At 32.5% G+C, this 19,100-nt stretch overlaps 2 protein-coding genes and 1 long non-coding RNA gene across 3 annotated transcripts; 2 read left to right on the forward strand and 1 right to left on the reverse strand.

Moving 5' to 3' along the window:
- Positions 1–3,185: 3,185 nt before the first annotated feature.
- On the forward strand, positions 3,186–10,072 carry LOC145039319 (uncharacterized). Its single transcript, XM_078987389.1, has 12 exons — positions 3,186–3,210; positions 3,443–3,604; positions 3,694–3,939; positions 4,088–4,237; positions 4,414–4,545; positions 4,622–4,879; positions 4,983–5,418; positions 5,511–6,439; positions 6,556–6,585; positions 6,688–7,773; positions 7,935–9,445; positions 9,947–10,072. Exons 1-12 carry the CDS (start codon positions 3,186–3,188, stop codon positions 10,070–10,072), a joined length of 5,091 nt encoding a protein of 1,696 aa, XP_078843515.1.
- Positions 10,073–13,372: 3,300 nt separating this feature from the next.
- Positions 13,373–13,996, reverse strand: LOC145038325 (uncharacterized). The gene is made up of 2 exons (XR_013679318.1): positions 13,729–13,996; positions 13,373–13,665 (listed from the first exon to the last, which is right to left on the reverse strand). It is a non-coding gene; the product is annotated as an uncharacterized LOC145038325 (long non-coding RNA).
- A 1,385-nt stretch (positions 13,997–15,381) lies between these two features.
- On the forward strand, positions 15,382–17,202 carry LOC145041313 (uncharacterized). Its single transcript, XM_078989326.1, has one exon. The coding sequence runs from the start codon at positions 15,418–15,420 to the stop codon at positions 17,053–17,055; it is 1,638 nt and encodes a 545-aa protein (XP_078845452.1). The 5' UTR covers positions 15,382–15,417; the 3' UTR covers positions 17,056–17,202.
- The last annotated feature ends 1,898 nt before the right edge of the window (positions 17,203–19,100 follow it).

A 19,100-nucleotide genomic window follows, 5' to 3' on the forward strand; every position in this document is an offset into this window, starting at 1 on the left:
ATTGGGTTTTTTTGTAGTCCTATAATTTGGTTTGCCATGTTATTTTGTTTTTCCTACAACTTATTTTAAACTACATTGCTTTATTCCCACAAAATCTTGAAGAATTACATTCATATGTGTAATTATGCAGTTACTTATATGTTTCATTTTACATATCAATTTATTTGACATACCACTTTATTTTACCTAAATGTACTTCTGTATTTACACTATCTCTGTAATTAAATAACTTATTTACCCCTAATCAACTTAAACACATAATAACACGTGAACTGCATTTGACTCCAATATTGAACAAATCACATTTCACAGTCCTTCTTGACTTCGCATTTTTCTTCACGAATCGTCCCTCAATCAATAAACCAATTAACCCAATTGCTAATCCAAAATCAAAACTTATCTGTTTTCATATACGAACCCAACTGATTGGCTTTTCAAAATCAAATTCGCAACTCCAAATCGTTCGATTATTCGCCCCAATTCCAAAATCAAATAACAGATCCTTCGTATGATTCATTTAATAACCAAGGCTTCTTTTACTTCAAAATGACCGTATTGCCCCTAACTTGATAAGTATTTCATATATCGCAATTAACAATTAAGACAAATCAATCAATCAATCAATTTGTATAAGAAAAATGCGAAATTCTTAGCTTTCTTCCCCAATTCGCATTCTACTGTAAAATTCACATTCTTCATTCACCCTCTTTCTTCGCATGTTCCAGTCATTTTTTTTTTAGTTCATTCGCATTTGATTTGTTTGTCTCACCAAATACGAAATGAATATTAACCATAATCACCTTCGTATCTTTAACCCCAATCCATACAACCTCATATGCGAAACCCAATTTTGATTTGTATTACCAAATGCGAACATTTTTGCTTTTACACGTGAACTGCATTTGACTACAATATTGAACAAATCACATTTCACTGTCAAGAATGACTTCGCATTTTTCTTCACGAATCGTCTCTCAATAAATAACCCAATTAACCCAATTGCTAATCGAAAATCAAAACTTATCTGTTTTCATATGCGAACCCAACTGATTGGCTTTTCAAAATCAAATTCGCAACTCCAAATCGTTCGATTATTCGCCCCAATTCCAAAATCAAATAACAGATCCTTCGTATGATTAATTTAATAACCAAGGCTTCTTTTACTTCAAAATGACCGTATTGCCCCTAACTTGATAAGTATTTCATATATCGCAATTAACAATTAAGACAAATCAATCAATCAATCAATTTGTATAAGAAAAATGCGAAATTCTTAGCTTTCTTCCCCAATTCACATTCTTCATTCACCCTCTTTCTTCGCATGTTCCAGTCATTTTTTTTAGTTCATTCACATTTGAGTTGCTTGTCTCACCAAATACGAAATGAATATTAACCATAATCACCTTCGTATCTTTAACCCCAATCCATACAACCTCCTATGCGAAACCCAATTTTGATTTGTATTACCAAATGCTAACATTTTTGCTTTTACACGTGAACTGCATTTGACTCCAATATTGAACAAATCACATTTCACAGTCCTTATTGACTTCGCATTTTTCTTCACGAATCGTCCCTCAATCAATAAACCAATTAACCCAATTGCTAATCCAAAATCAAAACTTCTGTTTTATATGCGAACCCAATTGATTGGCTTTTCAAAATCAAATTCGCAACTCCAAATGGTTCGATTATTCGCCCCAATTCCAAAATCAAATAACAGATCCTTCGTATGATTCATTTAATAACCAAGGCTTATTTTACTTCAAAATGACGATATTGCCCCTAAATTGATAAGTATTTCATATATCGCAATTAACAATTAAGACAAATCAATCAATCAATCAATTTGTATAATAAAAATGCAAAATTCTTAGCTTTCTTCCCCAATTCGCATTCTACTGTAAAATTCACATTCTTCATTCACCCTCTTTCTTCCCCAATTCACATGTTCCAGTCATTTTTTTTTTTTTACTTCATTCGCATTTGAGTTGTTTGTCTCACCAAATACGAAATGAATATTAACCATAATCACCTTCGAATCTTTAACCCCAATCCATACAACCTCATATGCGAAACCCAATTTTGACTTGTATTACCAAATGCGAACATTTTTGCTTTTACACGTGAACTGCATTTGACTCCAATAATGAATATTAACCATAATCACCTTCGCATCTTTATGTTGATTATTTTAAACATGGAACATTTATGTCTATTATTTATAATAACTATTATTTTTGTCACGATAAATATGTTATTTTTAATAAATAATCAATAACCAATTGTAAACAAAATTTATATCTTTCATTCTTTAAAATTAATTCATACATTTTTGTAATGGTTGCAACATATTTGCTTATCTTCTGTAAATAACCTATATTCAACCAACTATTTCCTAATATTCTATACTCCTTTTTTAGATGAAATTTGAATATTAAACTAATTTTTAGTTGTAATCTTTTAAATTCCAAAAAATCAGGAAGCAAATTATATCTAATAAAGATCCAACAACAATAAAATCATATAATCGTAATCTTTTTCCAATATTCAAGCATATAACTTTAACTCAAAACGTGAAATCCAAAATTTTGAAACACCTCATTCGTCTTCTTAATGTTCAATTGTTTCTGCGATTTTTTTTCATTAAGCTTACATCAAACTGCTTCGTTAAAGTTGTAATCCTCATTCCAGTTCTACCTGCAAGATTTCCATATCCATATGTCAGGTTAGTATTATCAGTTTAGATCACTTTGTTTTATCTATGAATTTATGGTTGAAATTTACAACAATAATCAATATGCTGGAATAGATGTTTTTCTAATTGTAAAAATATAATCTTGAATAGATACATAAGATCAATAAGCAATTTATAATCATCACGATTATCGTGTATCACACAATTTTACCTTCATTGATTCCATGGAGATCTAGGGTTTTAACCCCTGATATCATCCGAACCCACGATTGGTTGAAATTGGGGAAACAGTAGATTTAAATCTAATAAACCCTAGGTTGGAAATGAGGATGATGAGTCATGATGCTAACATTTTAATAAACAAATTAATAAAGGTAACTTTTTAAATACATTTACTTTATTATCATTATTTATTTAATTCTAACTAACTTCAATTGTATTATATAAACATATTATGTACATAATTTCACATTTCATTTCCTAACCTATGTCTTCTTATGCAGAAAACAACAGTAACATGTACCACATGCAGGCCAAAGAGAAAAGAAAACAAAGAAAAATATATTTGGAAAATAAAAGATCGAAGAAAATAAAAACAATACCAAACGTTCCAAGTATATCATTACAGCATCTCTTCAAAAAAACCATTAACTATAACCGTATTAGTATTTTATATTCCATCTTTTACTATTATATAGTTGAATACATATATTTACAAGTTTTATAAGTTATTTCTATTTGCAGATCAATCAACCAACATTGTTCGTCAAACTCAAAATGTCAATTCATTTACAACACCTGCAAAGCATAACACAACCATACAATACTGTCCTTCCTTTACAGATGTTAGAACTCCATTTTCTAACATTACAAATGTTATAAATCCGTTATCTAACATTACGAATGGTAATTATTTTTGGTTTTTAAAATATACTATTATCCATTATGTAAATATTTATTTATTTAGTTAACTATTTTATTTTTATTTTATTCAGATAACATTGGTTTCGATAAATATATCACTTCCAAGTTAGCAAAGAAAAGACAGTACCATGTACTTTCAAATGATATGACATCAAAAAATGCATCTACAGTAACAACTTCTTCATCATCAATCAAGTTAAATCCAGGATGTCATAAATTAAAAACGAAGACAAGACATTTATCCCCTATCCCATTGATTGATTTGACAGAAGATGTAGAAAATATACATCAAGTGAACAATGAAAATCGTATAGTTGGTATCTCAAATGGTAATGAAAAAATAAAATCCATTTTACATTTCAGATACTATGTTCTATATAATTATAAAATTCATTGATATTTTATTCAACGCTTTTATTTTACAGAATATTTGGATCATGGTGATAACTTTTATTCTTTATGCAGGAACAAACAATAATATGTACTACTTGCAAGCAAGAGAGAACAGAAGACATAGAAAATTATATTTGGATAATAAGAGATCGAAGAAAAGGAATACAAAATACACTGTTCAAAATCCGTCTACACCACATGTCTTGAAAAACACGGATAACTGTAATTTTTTTTTTTTTTTTTTTTTTTTTTAAATTTTACACTTCATTAACCTATATAAAAAATACATACATTCTCATCATTTTATATTATTCCCCTGTAGTAATATAAAATTTGAAATTGTAATTTTTAATTTATAATATATGTCTTCAATTTTTATAACATGTTGTTTTTTATAGATCAATCAAAAAACGTTGTTCAACAAAATGAAAATGTCTTTTTCTATAGATCACGTGGAAACCAAAGTACACCCCTACAATCTTCTCCTTCATGTATAAATGTTAGAACTCCATTATCTAACATTTCAAACGGTAATAATATTTGTTTTTGAAATTTACTTTTAACCACTTTCTAATATATTTATATATATTTACTACTTTTTTCCAGCTAATATTAGTTTCAATAACTATGTTACTTCAACGTTACAAAATAAAATACATTACTCTGGACTTCGTAATGGCATGACTTCAAGAAATGCATCTACAATAACTGCTTCTTCATCATCAATCAAGTTAAATCCAGGATGTCATAAATTAAAAAGGAAGTTGGAACATTTATCTCCTATTCCATTGATTGACTTGACAACAGATCTAGAAGATGTACATGAAGTCAATAATGAAAACCTAATAGTAGGTATTTCCAAAGGTAATACATATATATACCCATTTTTTATCTTACACCTGAAATATCATATTGTATATACTTATAAAATTAAATATTTTACTAAAACAATTTTATTTTCTTACAGAATATTTGGATCATGGTGATCAAATTGTTGTATGTCAAACATGTCATGCAAAATTATGGACAAATGAATCCATAAGAGGAAAAAAAAAAGGGAACACAAATTATTCATTATGTTGTGGTTATGGCAAGGTTCAACTACCAGATTTAAAGAACGCACCACCAACTTATGAAAGAATGTTCCGAGCAACGGATTCTAAAAGCAAAAACTTCATGAAAAACATTCGACGTTACAATTCAATGTTTTCTTTTACGTCAATGGGTGGTAAAATTGATTATTCAATCAATAGAGGAAATGCTCCATATATTTTCAGACTTGGTGGTCAAAATTATCATACTATTGGAAGCCTTTTACCACCAAATGGATCGCAACCAAAATTCTCTCAGTTATACATTTATGATACTGAGAACGAAATTTCAAATAGACAAACATGCTTTGGGTATATTTTCAAACTTCTTATTCATACTTAAGTTTAATCTTTTTTTATTTTTATTTTTTTACTAATATTATGTATATTTTCAATTTTTATAGTGGGGAAAAGCATCAATCTACATCAATCGATAATGATATTATTCAAGATTTGAAGGTGATGTTAGATTCAAATAATGTCTTGGTTAGCTCTTATAGGATGGTAAGAGATACTTTTAAAAAAAATCCTGAAGTTGATATGAAGTTAAGAATTATCGGGAAAAGGGATCGAGATGGAAGGACATATAACCTACCAACTGCTTCTGAGGTTGCCGCTTTAATTGTAGGTGACAATTTTGATTCGGTTGAAAATAGAGATATTGTTGTTCAGACAAAATCAGGATTTCTACAGCGTATCAGTGAATTGCATCCTTCTTACCTTCCTCTCCAATATCCGCTACTATTTCCATATGGGGATGATGGTTACAACGTTGATATTCTTCATAGAGGTGTTGAATCTACAACCAACAACAAGCGCTCGAAATGTACAATGAGAGAATTTTTCGCTTTCAGAATTCAAGACAGAGATCATTCGTTCTCACTGATTCTTAATTCAAAAAGGTTGTTTCAACAATTTTTGGTAGATGCGTATACGATGATTGAAAGTGAAAGAATGTATTTCATACGTAGCCAACAACATGTTCTTAGATGCGAGTCTTACGAGAATTTAAGTAAACAAAAAGCTCAAGGAACTACAAATATCTCCAACATCGGCCAACGTGTGATATTACCTTCATCTTTCACAGGTGGTGCGCGTTATATGCTGCAAAACTATTTGGATGCCATGTCGCTATGTAAATGGTTTGGATATCCTGATTTCTTCATAACCTTTACGTGTAATCCCAAATGGCCAGAGGTTAAAAGGTTCCTTAAGGATACTTCACTTCAACCAGAAGACAGACCTGATATACTATGTAGGTTGTTCAAGATCAAGCTTGATGCATTTATTAAAGACCTAAGGGAGAATCACATTTTCGGCATAGTTCAAGCAGGTATTTGAAATTATGTTTCTTCATAATTGATAAAAGTTATAATTTTTATTACATATTTTTTATATTTTTCCTTACGGTATAATCATTTTTTATTTTTTTTCCAAAATATTTTGCAGTTGTTTATACAATTGAATTTCAAAAAAGAGGTTTGCCGCATAGTCATATATGTTTATTTATGCATTCTGACTACAAGTTACCCACTGTTGAATTGATCGATACGATAATTTCCACTGAGATACCAAACATAGATGAAGATCCAGAGTTGTATAAACTTGTGCAAGAGTTCATGATTCATGGTCCATGTGGAGCTGAAAACATCAATTGTCCATGCATGGTCGACAACAAGTGTTCGAAAAACTTTCCAAAACAATTCTGTAATCATAACTTTGTTGATCAGAATGGTTTTCCATTATATAGGAGAAGAAATGATGGTCATTTTGTTGAAAAATCGGGTGTGAAATTGGATAATAGAAATGTTGTCCCATACAACAAATATCTATTGAAAAGATATCAGGCACATATTAATGTTGAATGGTGCAATCAGGGTTCTTCTATAAAGTATTTATTCAAATACATAAACAAGGGACCTGATAGAGCTACATTTGCCGTTGTACGAAGCAATAATGAAGCTGATAGTAATGATGTAGTCGATGAAATAAATGAGTATTACGACTGTAGATATTTATCTGCATGTGAAGCATCATGGAGAATTTTTAAATATGATGTTCATTACAGATATCCTTCTGTGGTTAGACTTCCTTTTCATCTTCCTGGTCAACAACAAATCGTATATGGGGAAGACGATGATATTCACGATGTTCTCGACAAACCCTCCGTTGCTTCTTCAATGTTCACAGCTTGGATGGAGTGTAATGCAGTTAATGGTGATGCACGGAAACTTACGTATGTTGAATTTCCTACAAAGTTTGTTTGGAATCGTGGTGATAGGATTTGGAAGCCAAGGGAAGTAGGAAAGTGCATTGGTAGAATTCATTCGGTTTCACCTAAACTAGGGGAAGCTTATTTCCTAAGGATTTTGTTAAATAAGGTGAAAGGTCCGAAATCATTTGAAGAAATTCGCACAGTAAATGGTGAAGAATATTCTTCTTTTAGAGATGCTTGTTATGCTCTTGGGCTCTTGGATGATGACAATGAATACATCGATGCAATCAAAGAAGCAAGTCATTCTGGATCTGGTTTTTACCTACGATTCTTATTTGCTACATTGTTGATGTGTAACAGTATGTCTAAACCGGAGGTTGTTTGGGAAAACACATGGGAATATTTGGCAGATGGAATTCTTTATAACCAACGACATAGATTCAAGTCTCCAGGTATTAAAGATTATTATTATTATTATTATTATTATTATTATTATTATTATTATTATTATTATTATTATTATTTAAGTAGTCATTTATTTATTTTTAAACATACATTAAATAATACTTTTAATTATAAATAAATATTGTTAATAATATTTCTAATTACTTAGCTCTTTGTCCTCCAGACTTATCACTCAATGAAGATCAGCTTAAGAACTTAACTTTGTTCGAGATAGAACAAGTTTTACTTCGGAATAACTCGAGTCTAAAAAATTATAAAAACATGCCTATCCCGGATCTTGATTCTGTTTCTTCTTCAAACAATCGACTTATCACCGAGGAGCTAGAATATGACATTACCGCTATGAAGACCGAGTTTGATCGTATGTTTCTTGCATTGACAAATGAGCAGCGTCACATTTTCCTTGATATCATGAGTGCAGTTAAAGAAAATAAAGGAGGTGTCTTCTTTGTTTATGGTTATGGTGGAACTGGTAAAACTTTTTTATGGAAGACAATATCTGCTGCTATTAGAAAAGATGGTCATATTGTTCTAAATGTTGCTTCAAGTGAGATTGCTTCATTATTATTGCCCGGAGGTAGAACAGCACACTCCCGATTTATAATTCCATTTGAACTAACAGAGGATTCTGTTTGTAGAATAAATCCAGATAGTGACCTTGCAAGCTTATTGAGAAAAACCTCATTGATAATTTGGGATGAAGCTCCTATGGTCCACAAGCACGCATTTGAAGCTTTAGATCGAAGTTTGAAAGATGTATTCAAGTCTGAAAATTCTAGCAACTCAGATATTCCGTTTGGAGGGAAAGTTATTGTTTTTGGAGGAGATTTTAGACAGATCTTACCTGTTATTCCAGGTGGAAGTAGACAAAACATTGTTAATGCTTCGTTAAGTTCTTCATATTTATGGCAACATTGCAAGATCCATAAATTAACAAAAAACATGAGACTAAGTGTTGGAAGGGATCAATCTGATATAGAAAAAATCGGAGATTTTGCAAATTGGTTGTTGGATATAGGAGAAGGCAAACTTGGTGGTATCAATGATGGAGAAACGGTTATTGATATTCCAGATGATATTCTCATTAATGATGCACATGATCCTATAGGTTCATTAATCGAGTTTGTATATCCTTCGATTTTGGAAAAGTACAACAATACAAGCTATTTTCAAGAAAGAGCAATACTTGCTCCAAAGAACGAAGTGGTTCAAGAAATAAACGATCGTTTGCTATTGAAATTTCCAGGAGATGAGGTTGAATACTTAAGTTCAGATAGTATATGCCAATCTGAATTTCTCCATGATCAATTTGATGCAAATTTATATTCACCTGATGTTTTAAATGGTCTGAAAGTATCAGGTTTACCAAACCATAAGTTAGTTTTAAAAATCGGTGTTCCAGTTATGTTGCTGAGAAATATTGATCAGAAAAACGGCTTGTGTAATGGAACAAGACTCCAGGTGATTTCATTGGGCAAACGTGTTATTGAGGCACGTATCATATCTGGAACTAATATTGGAAACCACACTTTTATTCCAAGAATGTCTCTAACACCATCAGAAAAGAAAATTCCATTCAAATTTCGAAGAAGACAGTTTCCATTGGCTGTATGTTTTGCAATGACCATTAATAAGAGTCAGGGACAGTCATTATCCAAGGTTGGTTTGTTTCTCAAACATCCCGTGCTTTCACATGGCCAATTGTATGTTGCTTTATCTAGAGTCCAAAGTAGGGACGGATTAAAATTGTTAATTTTAGATAAGGATGGTAGTCTCACAAATAAAACTTCCAATGTCGTTTATAAGGAAGTTTTTGGGAATTTATAAACAATGTTTTTCTACCATCTTTTATTTACTTTTCTACCATCTTTTATTTACTTTTCTTGTATCGTATTTCATCTATCATATTAATTAATTAATTTTTACAACTTTATTGTATTTGACTTATTCATATTAATGCTAATATCACTATTCTTCATTTTTTCTAAACTTTCATATCTTTTTTTTGTTACAAATTAAAAACTATAATTATATTTCAATTTATCACCCGTGGATTTCCACGGGTTTAAACCTAGTTTTAGTATAAATAAATATGAGTAAGAGAAATTAATAGGATTATATTTACCTAATTTAAAGTGAGTCATTTAAATGTTTGTACAGGTCAAATGCAAAAAATCAGGAAGATTTCAAGGGATGCACATCACGAATTTAAAGGCCAAGGGTATAGTAAGCATGGGCATTTTCGGAAGTTCATTTATAAATATTGGGCGGGAAAAGAATCTTTGATAGCATAATAGGGAGTCGTAGATTTGAAAGCCGTTTGGCATGCAGATATGTTGTTTATGGAAAGAACGCAATAAAAGGGTTTTTAAGCAAGCTAAAACATCCCCAACGATACAATCAACGGTGTATCTCTGGTTAAAGTGTAGGGGTTCACGACGGAGTCTTATAAGGTGATTGCAGATAACATACAATCAACCATAATTGCTTCGATGGTGGTATAATTCCGGAGGTACGTCTCTGTCAATCCCTAATTTTCCGTCGTCATCCATGCATTAATTATCAACTTCCTCTTGTTCTATTTTCATCGACGTCATCATTCTACGTTCTTTTAATCGTTCTCGTGTCTTAGTTGATAGGTTATAGAGCTTTTCGTCTGATGTATCAGCGAGAATATCGTAAAAACTACTGATTTGTGGATTAGTTAATATCTATAGCGATACTGCAGTACTGATTGACGTGGATGTTTGAGATTTATAGTTTTTTCTGTTCTTTTCCATGGTGATCGGTGATAGGTACTTGATGTTGCTTGTCAGTAATCAAAATAATTGTTATCATGACGTATTTGGCATGATTGTTATTTTTTTAATGTTAGTCTATATGTACGACCTGTTAATTGATGATCCCACTCTTAACCAAATCAGATGGAATTAGGGCTTTTGGTTTATCCCATTTCATTATTCATATGTTTATATTTAGTTTTCTCATATGAACATACATTTTTATACATGTTCTTGTGGTCTTTTAGTAACTTCGATCTTAGGCATTTATACACTTGTATTATGAGTGAAAAATTGGGTTCTCAGTGTAGGATGTAGAATTATATCATGACCTCTTTGGATTCTTAATTTCACTAGCAGAATAGGAATAAAGCATGTCTTTGTTAGAAAAAGAATCATAAACTTATCAGCTAGCTAAAAGAGTTATGACATTTGCAAATTGCCTTGATACATTTACAAAAGTGGCATAAGACCATCCTTATAACTGCAGCATTATCTGATGCAGTATGGATGTTATGTCTTAATCTGTGCTCCATATATTTAGTTGGTATTCTTATCTATTAACCAAGTAAATATAATTGAATTAACTTTTACATTCTGAAGTGCAGATTATCATTTGCTATGGGAATGTGATTTGTGGACTCAAAAGAGAAGGAAGGATGGTTATCTGGCTATCAGTGAAGATGTATATATATGAATCTTATTTTCTGATCAGAATCACAAGAAAAATAGGATTGTGTGTATAAGGGATTTTGACAGGATTGTGTGAATAACAGAGAATGGAGTTTGATCACAATAATGTTAGGTGGGTTGTAGAAAAAGATAGATTAAGCAGATTGCCAGATGAGCTTCTTCATAAGATCATGTCTTGTTTTGACATGAAATTTGTTGTTGAAACGTGTTTGCTGTCATCAAGATGGAAGCTTCTGTGGACATCAATGCCCTTTGTTAACTTCTCAAGCTGTAATTTTGGGTCTTTACTTAGGTTTGCTGAATTCATGACTCATGTTTTGTTTCATCGTGATCATCAAAGAGAAGTGTCTTTGTTAAAGCTACATTTCCAAGGAGCAGCTAACGATTTTTTTGTGAGAAAGATTGCAGATTATGTATGCTCTCACAATGTCCAACAACTAACTATCTGGCTCACACACCACCTTCCAAATAACCCTCCTTTCCTGTTTACCTCTAATTCACTCAAACATTTCACACTGACTAGCATTGTGATTGGAGCTTGCAATATTACACCCAAAACACCTTGGGATTTTCCAGCTTTAACAACTTTGCATCTTAGTGGCATCGTATTGAGTGGTGATCTTTTCTCCAAGTGTGTAAACTTAAAGCACCTCACTTTAGAATCTTTTGTTATTAATGTGGATGTGGAGGAATTTGACATCATTACCCCTCGACTTTCTAATCTCATTCTTATCGGTGGGAAATGTTCAAGAGTCATCATCAATCTGATTGCACCTCAACTTGAGAATCTCACAATATACCATTGCTTCATCAAACTCTTGAATGCTCCATCAATTCTTTCATCTTTGTGTTATACGGGTTTTCCGCATCCGCAATTGTTCAAAGATTGTTTCCATTCTCTAAATGAAGTGAATATATGTTGGTTAAAAATGCCATATAAGGAGGAAGATGCTCTCAAAACTATTCACATGCTTCAGAAGCTCCATAGTGCCAGATATGTTACACTTGATGCTTACATTGTTGAGGTATCATGATATTATACAATCTATATATGCATATGCATCTTTAATGTATATATTTCTTTTTGTTTTTGTGCATGCAGTGTATTTCATCATTTCCAGATTTATTATTGCACCATTCTTCACCTTTTACCAACTTGATTTGCTTGACTATAGACTTCAGCATGCGTATGGATGTAAAAATGTCTATTGAAGCTAGAAACTTCTTGATTGAGAAGTCTCCAAGTGCTACTTTAATCATGAAATGACCCGAAGAACTTTTATCAGAAAGGTATTAATTTTCATAATATTTTTGCAACTTATACAATTGTTTCAAGTTGTTAATGCTCAGAATTAAAACTTTAACGCGGTGTATGTATCATTGACTTTTCAGGGCTGCTAATTATTGGCCAACATGAAGATGTTTGACCCCATTGGATTCATGCAAATTTTTGTGAAAAAGTCAGAGTTATACCATCTTTGGAATTATTATTGAATCTTACTTATTTTGAGTTCTGTTATTGAAACTTTTGATTACTACATATACCTTGTTCAACATTTTGGAAGATACAACCTCAAAGATGATAGTCCTATATCTTATTTCAAGTGAGAAACCAGTTGATATTGGATGTTGAATACAAGCTAGAAGTCAATTGTTTCATATGATTTCTTATCATCTTGTGGTGAGTCTTGAATACTAAGGTGTCATCATCTTCTTCTGCAAAACTTGATCTGGTGCCCAAATTTATGGCAATAAAAACATTTATGGCCATCTTCCTCGTCTGAATCATCTTGAGAATCCTCTTTATTTTGTTCATGTTTTGGATGAAGAGATTCTTCCAAATATGTTTTCATCAACGGCCTGATAAATCAGGAACATGGCTTTCTTATCTTGTTTCTTTGATTCCTTTAATTCATTTGTTTGTTTCTTCTTTAATTCCTTCTTTTATGATTCCCCATGAGTCTTGTGATCCAAAGACTTGAATCTGAATACTCGAATGGAGTTACTTCCTTCCATTTAGTTTGGGAAATTGGGTTTGTGATGGCAATCGACATGAAGAGAAGTTGGCTCTGATACCAATATGTTGGACAATATGAGAGTTTTACACAGAAAATAACTAACAAATCTTGTATTATAATAATCACCACACGTTTACATACAGAGTTTATACATATTTATAGACAACTAATTAACTGACACAACCCTTCTTGGAAGTCGGTTAATACTTAACATAACTGCCATCTAACTGTCAACAGGTATAACTGCCAACTAACGATGTACAGGACCTAAATCTAATATGATGACTTTCTTCACTATATCAACAGATGTATACGCTGCTAGTCCTCGATTCTGTGGGGGATGTTTACTCCGTGTTCAGGCCATCCAACAAATTGACACATCACACCCCTATAATTTTGCACATTATAACCATTAAAGCTTATCTAAGCTTTGCTAAGAAGAAGAAATTACCTTCAATCCAAGATGTAGAAGCCTTGATTCTTAATCATCTTGGAAATCCTTGGATAGAGCTTCAATCTCCAAGTCTTGAGCTCTCAAATTCACCCCTAGATGATATGTGAAGAACTGTGCGGGTGAAATGAGAGGCTAAAGACCCGGCATTGCACATGTTATAGGGACTTTTCTGGACCACAAGAATGGGACACGGCTGTGTTCCATGGTGATACGGCCCATGTTCCACCCAAAAGTGATTAAATGGCAATGTGTTTTTTTTTTTTTTTTTTTTGCCGATTATATGAATTTGTTTTGCGATTTCTTTGAATTCATATTCAAGTGATAATCTTTTTTCACCCGTTCACTAATAATGTATATTATAACATTCCTCATTATAGTTTTCATCATAATACATCACGTGATGCATATCGACAACATTCTTCACATTTTGTCCCACTTTTACACGGTGTAAGGGCCTTGGTATTTCTATTAGTACAAATACGTACCATTCATTACATTAATATATGCCAACATCCTAAACTGAAATTTTAGAATGTTACACTTTTCATCGTATAATAAGTAAAAAAGGGTTTCAAGTTTTACAAGTTAGAGAAAATTTAAACAATTATTCAATTTGGGAAAAATTCAAAATGAGAAAAGATGGTGGCATGGTGGTTTTTATGATCGGAAATGGATGGTGGCGGTGAGCTTCTCAAATGGAGAGAGGTGAGAGACAAGTGGTTGATGGTGAGTATATCGATGATTCGGAATCTAAATACTTATATAAAATAAACAAAACAGAAAAACAAAAGATAAAAATAAAATAAGGGTAACATAGTCATTTGAGATCAGATAGAAACCAAACCGAACACATACTATAAGTACTCTGCAAGTGTCTTTTTTTAGTTGGGCCCTAAATAATCACACCTAAAATATAAATATCATATATACCAATGATTTATTTGAAGAATCGGTGTGGGGCTCAATAAAATAATAGAAAAAGAACAATGTCAGCGTTTGGATTGACGATAACATATTCTGAGTACCTCGTAAATCTTGTGTGTCTGAATATCGTCATTGGTTAAACCAAACATGATATTTATGAGTGTTATTCTTAGAGGGTGTTTGACATTTCTTTTTAATCATCTTTTTGATTTTTAACTTTTTCAAAAAGTTAAAAATTACTAAAAGTTGTTTGGCAAATTAAAAAGATCTTTTAAAACCAACTTTATTCAAGAAGAAAAAATTGACTGGAGAAAAGATAGGAATACCTATCTTTTTGTGATTTTTAGCTTTTATCACTTAAAAATCATAAAAGACAAGCCAATCACATTTTAAACACCATCTTTTAGATAAAGTTCTTTTACAAATTTTTTTTTACAAAAAGAACTTTTATGTTCAAAAAGCAATCCCAAACACACCCTTAATCTTCAAGGTCTTCAATGAGGAGATAGAAAAGATAGTTGACGGGATGAAGAAGAGAGAAACAGAGGAGAGAGTCCTCTACCAAATTGAAATGGTGTTACAGTTTAATAATGATTTTTTTTTAATAATAAATTATTTTATGTAACAAAAAATTATTTTTAATAATGATATTTTAAAGTTTATTTAGGATATATATTAAATATTAACTAGGATTATTATTTATTCGTATAATTTCCTCTAAAAATCATGTCTTATTTTCTTTGACATTTCACGTAATATGAGATGAGAGATGCAGTAGTAGTGTTAACGGGACCAACAAAAATGGCGTTCTCGCAAATTCTCAAGCGTTCAGCAGCAACAACACCTGAGATATTCCGCTCTTCACTTCATTCATCGTCATCATCCCCATCAATCACTGTTACAATCAGCTCAAACGAAACAATCAAGGAATCTCTAACTTCAAATCAGACTAGACTTCCCCCTTCATCGCTACATCTTTATCTCAGAAGTTTTTGCAACAAAACCATCGAAAACCCAGATGCATTCAATCACCAAATCATCACTGACGCGGAGAAGCTCTGCAAAATCATCTCAACTCATCGTGATACTTCACGACTAGAGTCTTTGTTGAACTCCACTCAAATTGAACTCTCTCCCGCTCTTGTTGTCGAGGTTCTGAAAAAACTGAGTAATGCCGGAGTTTTCGCACTTTTTTTCTTCAGATGGGCAGAGAAACAAAACGGGTTCAAACATACTTCAGATAGCTACGACGCCTTAATCGAAGCTCTAGGAAAGATCAAACAGTTCAAGGTTATATGGAGCTTGGTTAATGACATGAAAATTAAAGGGGTACTGGGCAAATCAACATTTGCTTTGATTTCGAGGAGGTACGCCAGAGCAAAGAAAGTGAAAGAATCCATAGAGGCATTCGAGAGGATGGAGAAGTTCGGATTGAAGCCTGAACTCCATGATTACAACAGGTTTCTCGATACTCTATGCAAGTCAAGACAAGTTGAGAGTGCACAGCAAGTGTTTGATAAAATGAAAAAGACAAAATTCAAACCAGATATAAAGTCGTACACCATTCTCTTAGAAGGTTGGGGTCAAGACATGAATCTACTGAAACTAGATGAAGTTTACAGAGAAATGAAAGGCGATGGATTCGAACCAGATGCTGTTGCTTATGGAATCATCATAAACGCTTATTGCAAAGCAAAAAAGTATGATCAAGCAATCAACAAGTTTGATGAGATGAAATCAAAGAATATAAATCCAACCCCACATATATATTGCACTTTAATCAACGGGTTAGGCTCCGAAAAGAGATTAAACGAATCTTTAATGTTCTTCGAGCTATCAAAGTCTTGTGGGCACTTACCAGAAGCTCCAACTTACAATGCAATGGTGGGGTCTTACTGTTGGTCAATGCAAATGGATGATGCTTTCATGGTGATTGAAGATATGAGGAGATATGGTATTGGGCCAAATTCGCGTACTTTTGACATAATTCTTCATCATCTTGTGAAAGATCGAAGAACGAAAGAGGCTTATAGTGTTTTCAAACGGATGAAAGATGAGTTTGGATGTGAGCCAAGTGTGAGTACTTATGAGATCATGGTGAGGATGTTTTGTAATGAAGGTAGGGTTGATATGGCGATAGGTGTTTGGGAAGAGATGAAGGATGAAGGAGTTTTACCAGGTATGCATATGTTTTCTACTTTGATTGACAGTTTGTGTCGAGAGAAAAAGTTGCAGGATTGTTGTAAGTATTTGGAAGAGATGATGGATATGGGGATAAGGCCACCTGGACTGATGTTTAATAGATTGAAAAAAGCTCTTGTTGATGAAGGGAAGGAGGATGTTGTGATGATGTTGACTCGTAGGCTTGAGAAATTGAGAACACTTTTGGTGGTTAGTTGAGAGGTTTGTTTGATAATTTAGGGGACAATATCAAGTGTAAGATTTGAAGTTTTAGGTTATATATTGGCATTTTACTTGCTTCCCAACCTTACTAATTATTTTTGTATCTTTCTTCTTAGTGGCTGCCTTTTTCATTCTTTTCTTACATGTCATGTTAGTTTTTTCTCTTTTTTTTTTTCTCTTTCCTTCCCAAACTTCCCAAATCACATGGAAATGATCATCTTTCCTTTCCCACATTCACCACACCCAATTTTAATAAATTGGTTTTAAAAAATTAAAAAATATATAAAACACTAAATTTGAATAACATTTCAATGGATTTGCTTATCAGATCCCTTCAAAACATATTCACTTATTTGGATTCGCTTACAACATCATATAGTTGTCCACTTTGAGAACGGATTCACAAGTGGGCGAAAGATGCTCAGGAAATGGTCGCGGAATGGGAAGGGTACCACACCATATGGGATGGCGTTCCTGCCATTCATATGGTTGACACATCCTCCTTCATGTTGCTACTTCTTCCATACTGTCCACACTTATTATGGTTGGCCTCTCTGACACTCTTCATTGTTTTTGAGGCAAAAGGTTGTTATAACTAGTGGAGACCACATTTGGATATCAATTCTTATTTCAAAGGGAAATGATACGTACACAATATTTTTTTTCCATATATAACAATTTATGTTTTATAGGATTGTACAATATAACATTTTAAAACATAAATTGTTGTGTTTGAATAAAAGTTGTTGTATACGAATCAACCCCCCATTCCAAAGAGTTGTCACATTCAACACGACATGTGCTCTAAGCCTCTACTCAATATGTACCATAATGCCATTCCTAGCCTCAAAATTGGTTTAAGCCTTTAAATATAGTCCCTTAATGTTTGTGTTAAAATATAAAACAACAAACATGAAAATGTGTACTTAAAAATGTATAATGAACCTGTTACAAACAACGAAAATTAGATCTGTCAATTCGTGTATTCGTGTCATTTTCACATGTTAGCAACGAATTTGACACGACACGAATTCACGAAGAGAAATAAGATTTATCTCTCTTTTCAATATGTATTCATGTCGTGTCGTGTCACACAAATTTGTGTCTCAAATTGCCAGGTCTAACGAAATTACCTTTAGGCCTCTGGCCTCCTTGAAATATTCAAATTTCTACATAATGGAGGATCAAAGATTTGAATTCAAATGTTGCCCCCTTTGCCTTCATCTTGAGGTGGCTGTCAGTTATGAACAAAAATGGTGGTTGGAAGTGCACCCGAGGGAACAAGATTATACGAGTTATTGAACAACTCCAAAACAAAGTTTGTAACAAGAAAGATAAAAATTTGATTTATATAACAATAAAATATGAATTGGTTCAATAATACAATATTTCTTCCAACCACCAATATGTCAAATGCAAATACTAAAAGTTTAAGGGAGAAGATTGAACACAAGTATTTATAATGGTTGATACTATACAAAGAGCTTACTCCACTTCGGCGGAGATACTGTGTCTAGCTTCACTCACCGATGATTGATTCACTAAAATCAAATGAGACTTTTAGGGAAATATCAAAAACCATTGTACAAGATTTTCACAATCTAGTTTCTTACGTAGTGTTTGTTTTTTAAGAGGCAAAATGTCTTCAATCTTTTTTACATATATGTGGAATAAAATATGGACCAAAAGTTTTTTTTTTTCATATCTTTAGTCTTCATAAAAATGTTATTCTTTAAAGTCTTCATAAAAAAGACCGATAGTGTTGCTGGCGGTGAAGGTGGTGGATGAGGTAGGGACAAAGGTGGTGGGGGCGGAGGTTAGAGGTGGTAATGTTGGTGGAGGTTATGATGGCAGAGATGGTAGTGGTGGCGGTGGTGGTGGCAACAGTGGAGGGGCGGCGGCGGCGATGGTTGTGGAAAAAGAAATATCAAGTAGGGTTGAAACTTAAAAAACGTCTACTAAAATCAAAAATTATTTTTTTCTTTTTTGGAAAAAGAGGTCAAAAAAATTTTTTTTTATGTCTTTTGTCTTTTGAAAAACAA

The sequence above is a fragment of the Lactuca saligna genome, chromosome 4, assembly GCF_052625555.1.
Source record: "Lactuca saligna cultivar CGN05327 chromosome 4, ASM5262555v1, whole genome shotgun sequence".
Lineage (NCBI taxonomy): Eukaryota > Viridiplantae > Streptophyta > Magnoliopsida > Asterales > Asteraceae > Lactuca > Lactuca saligna.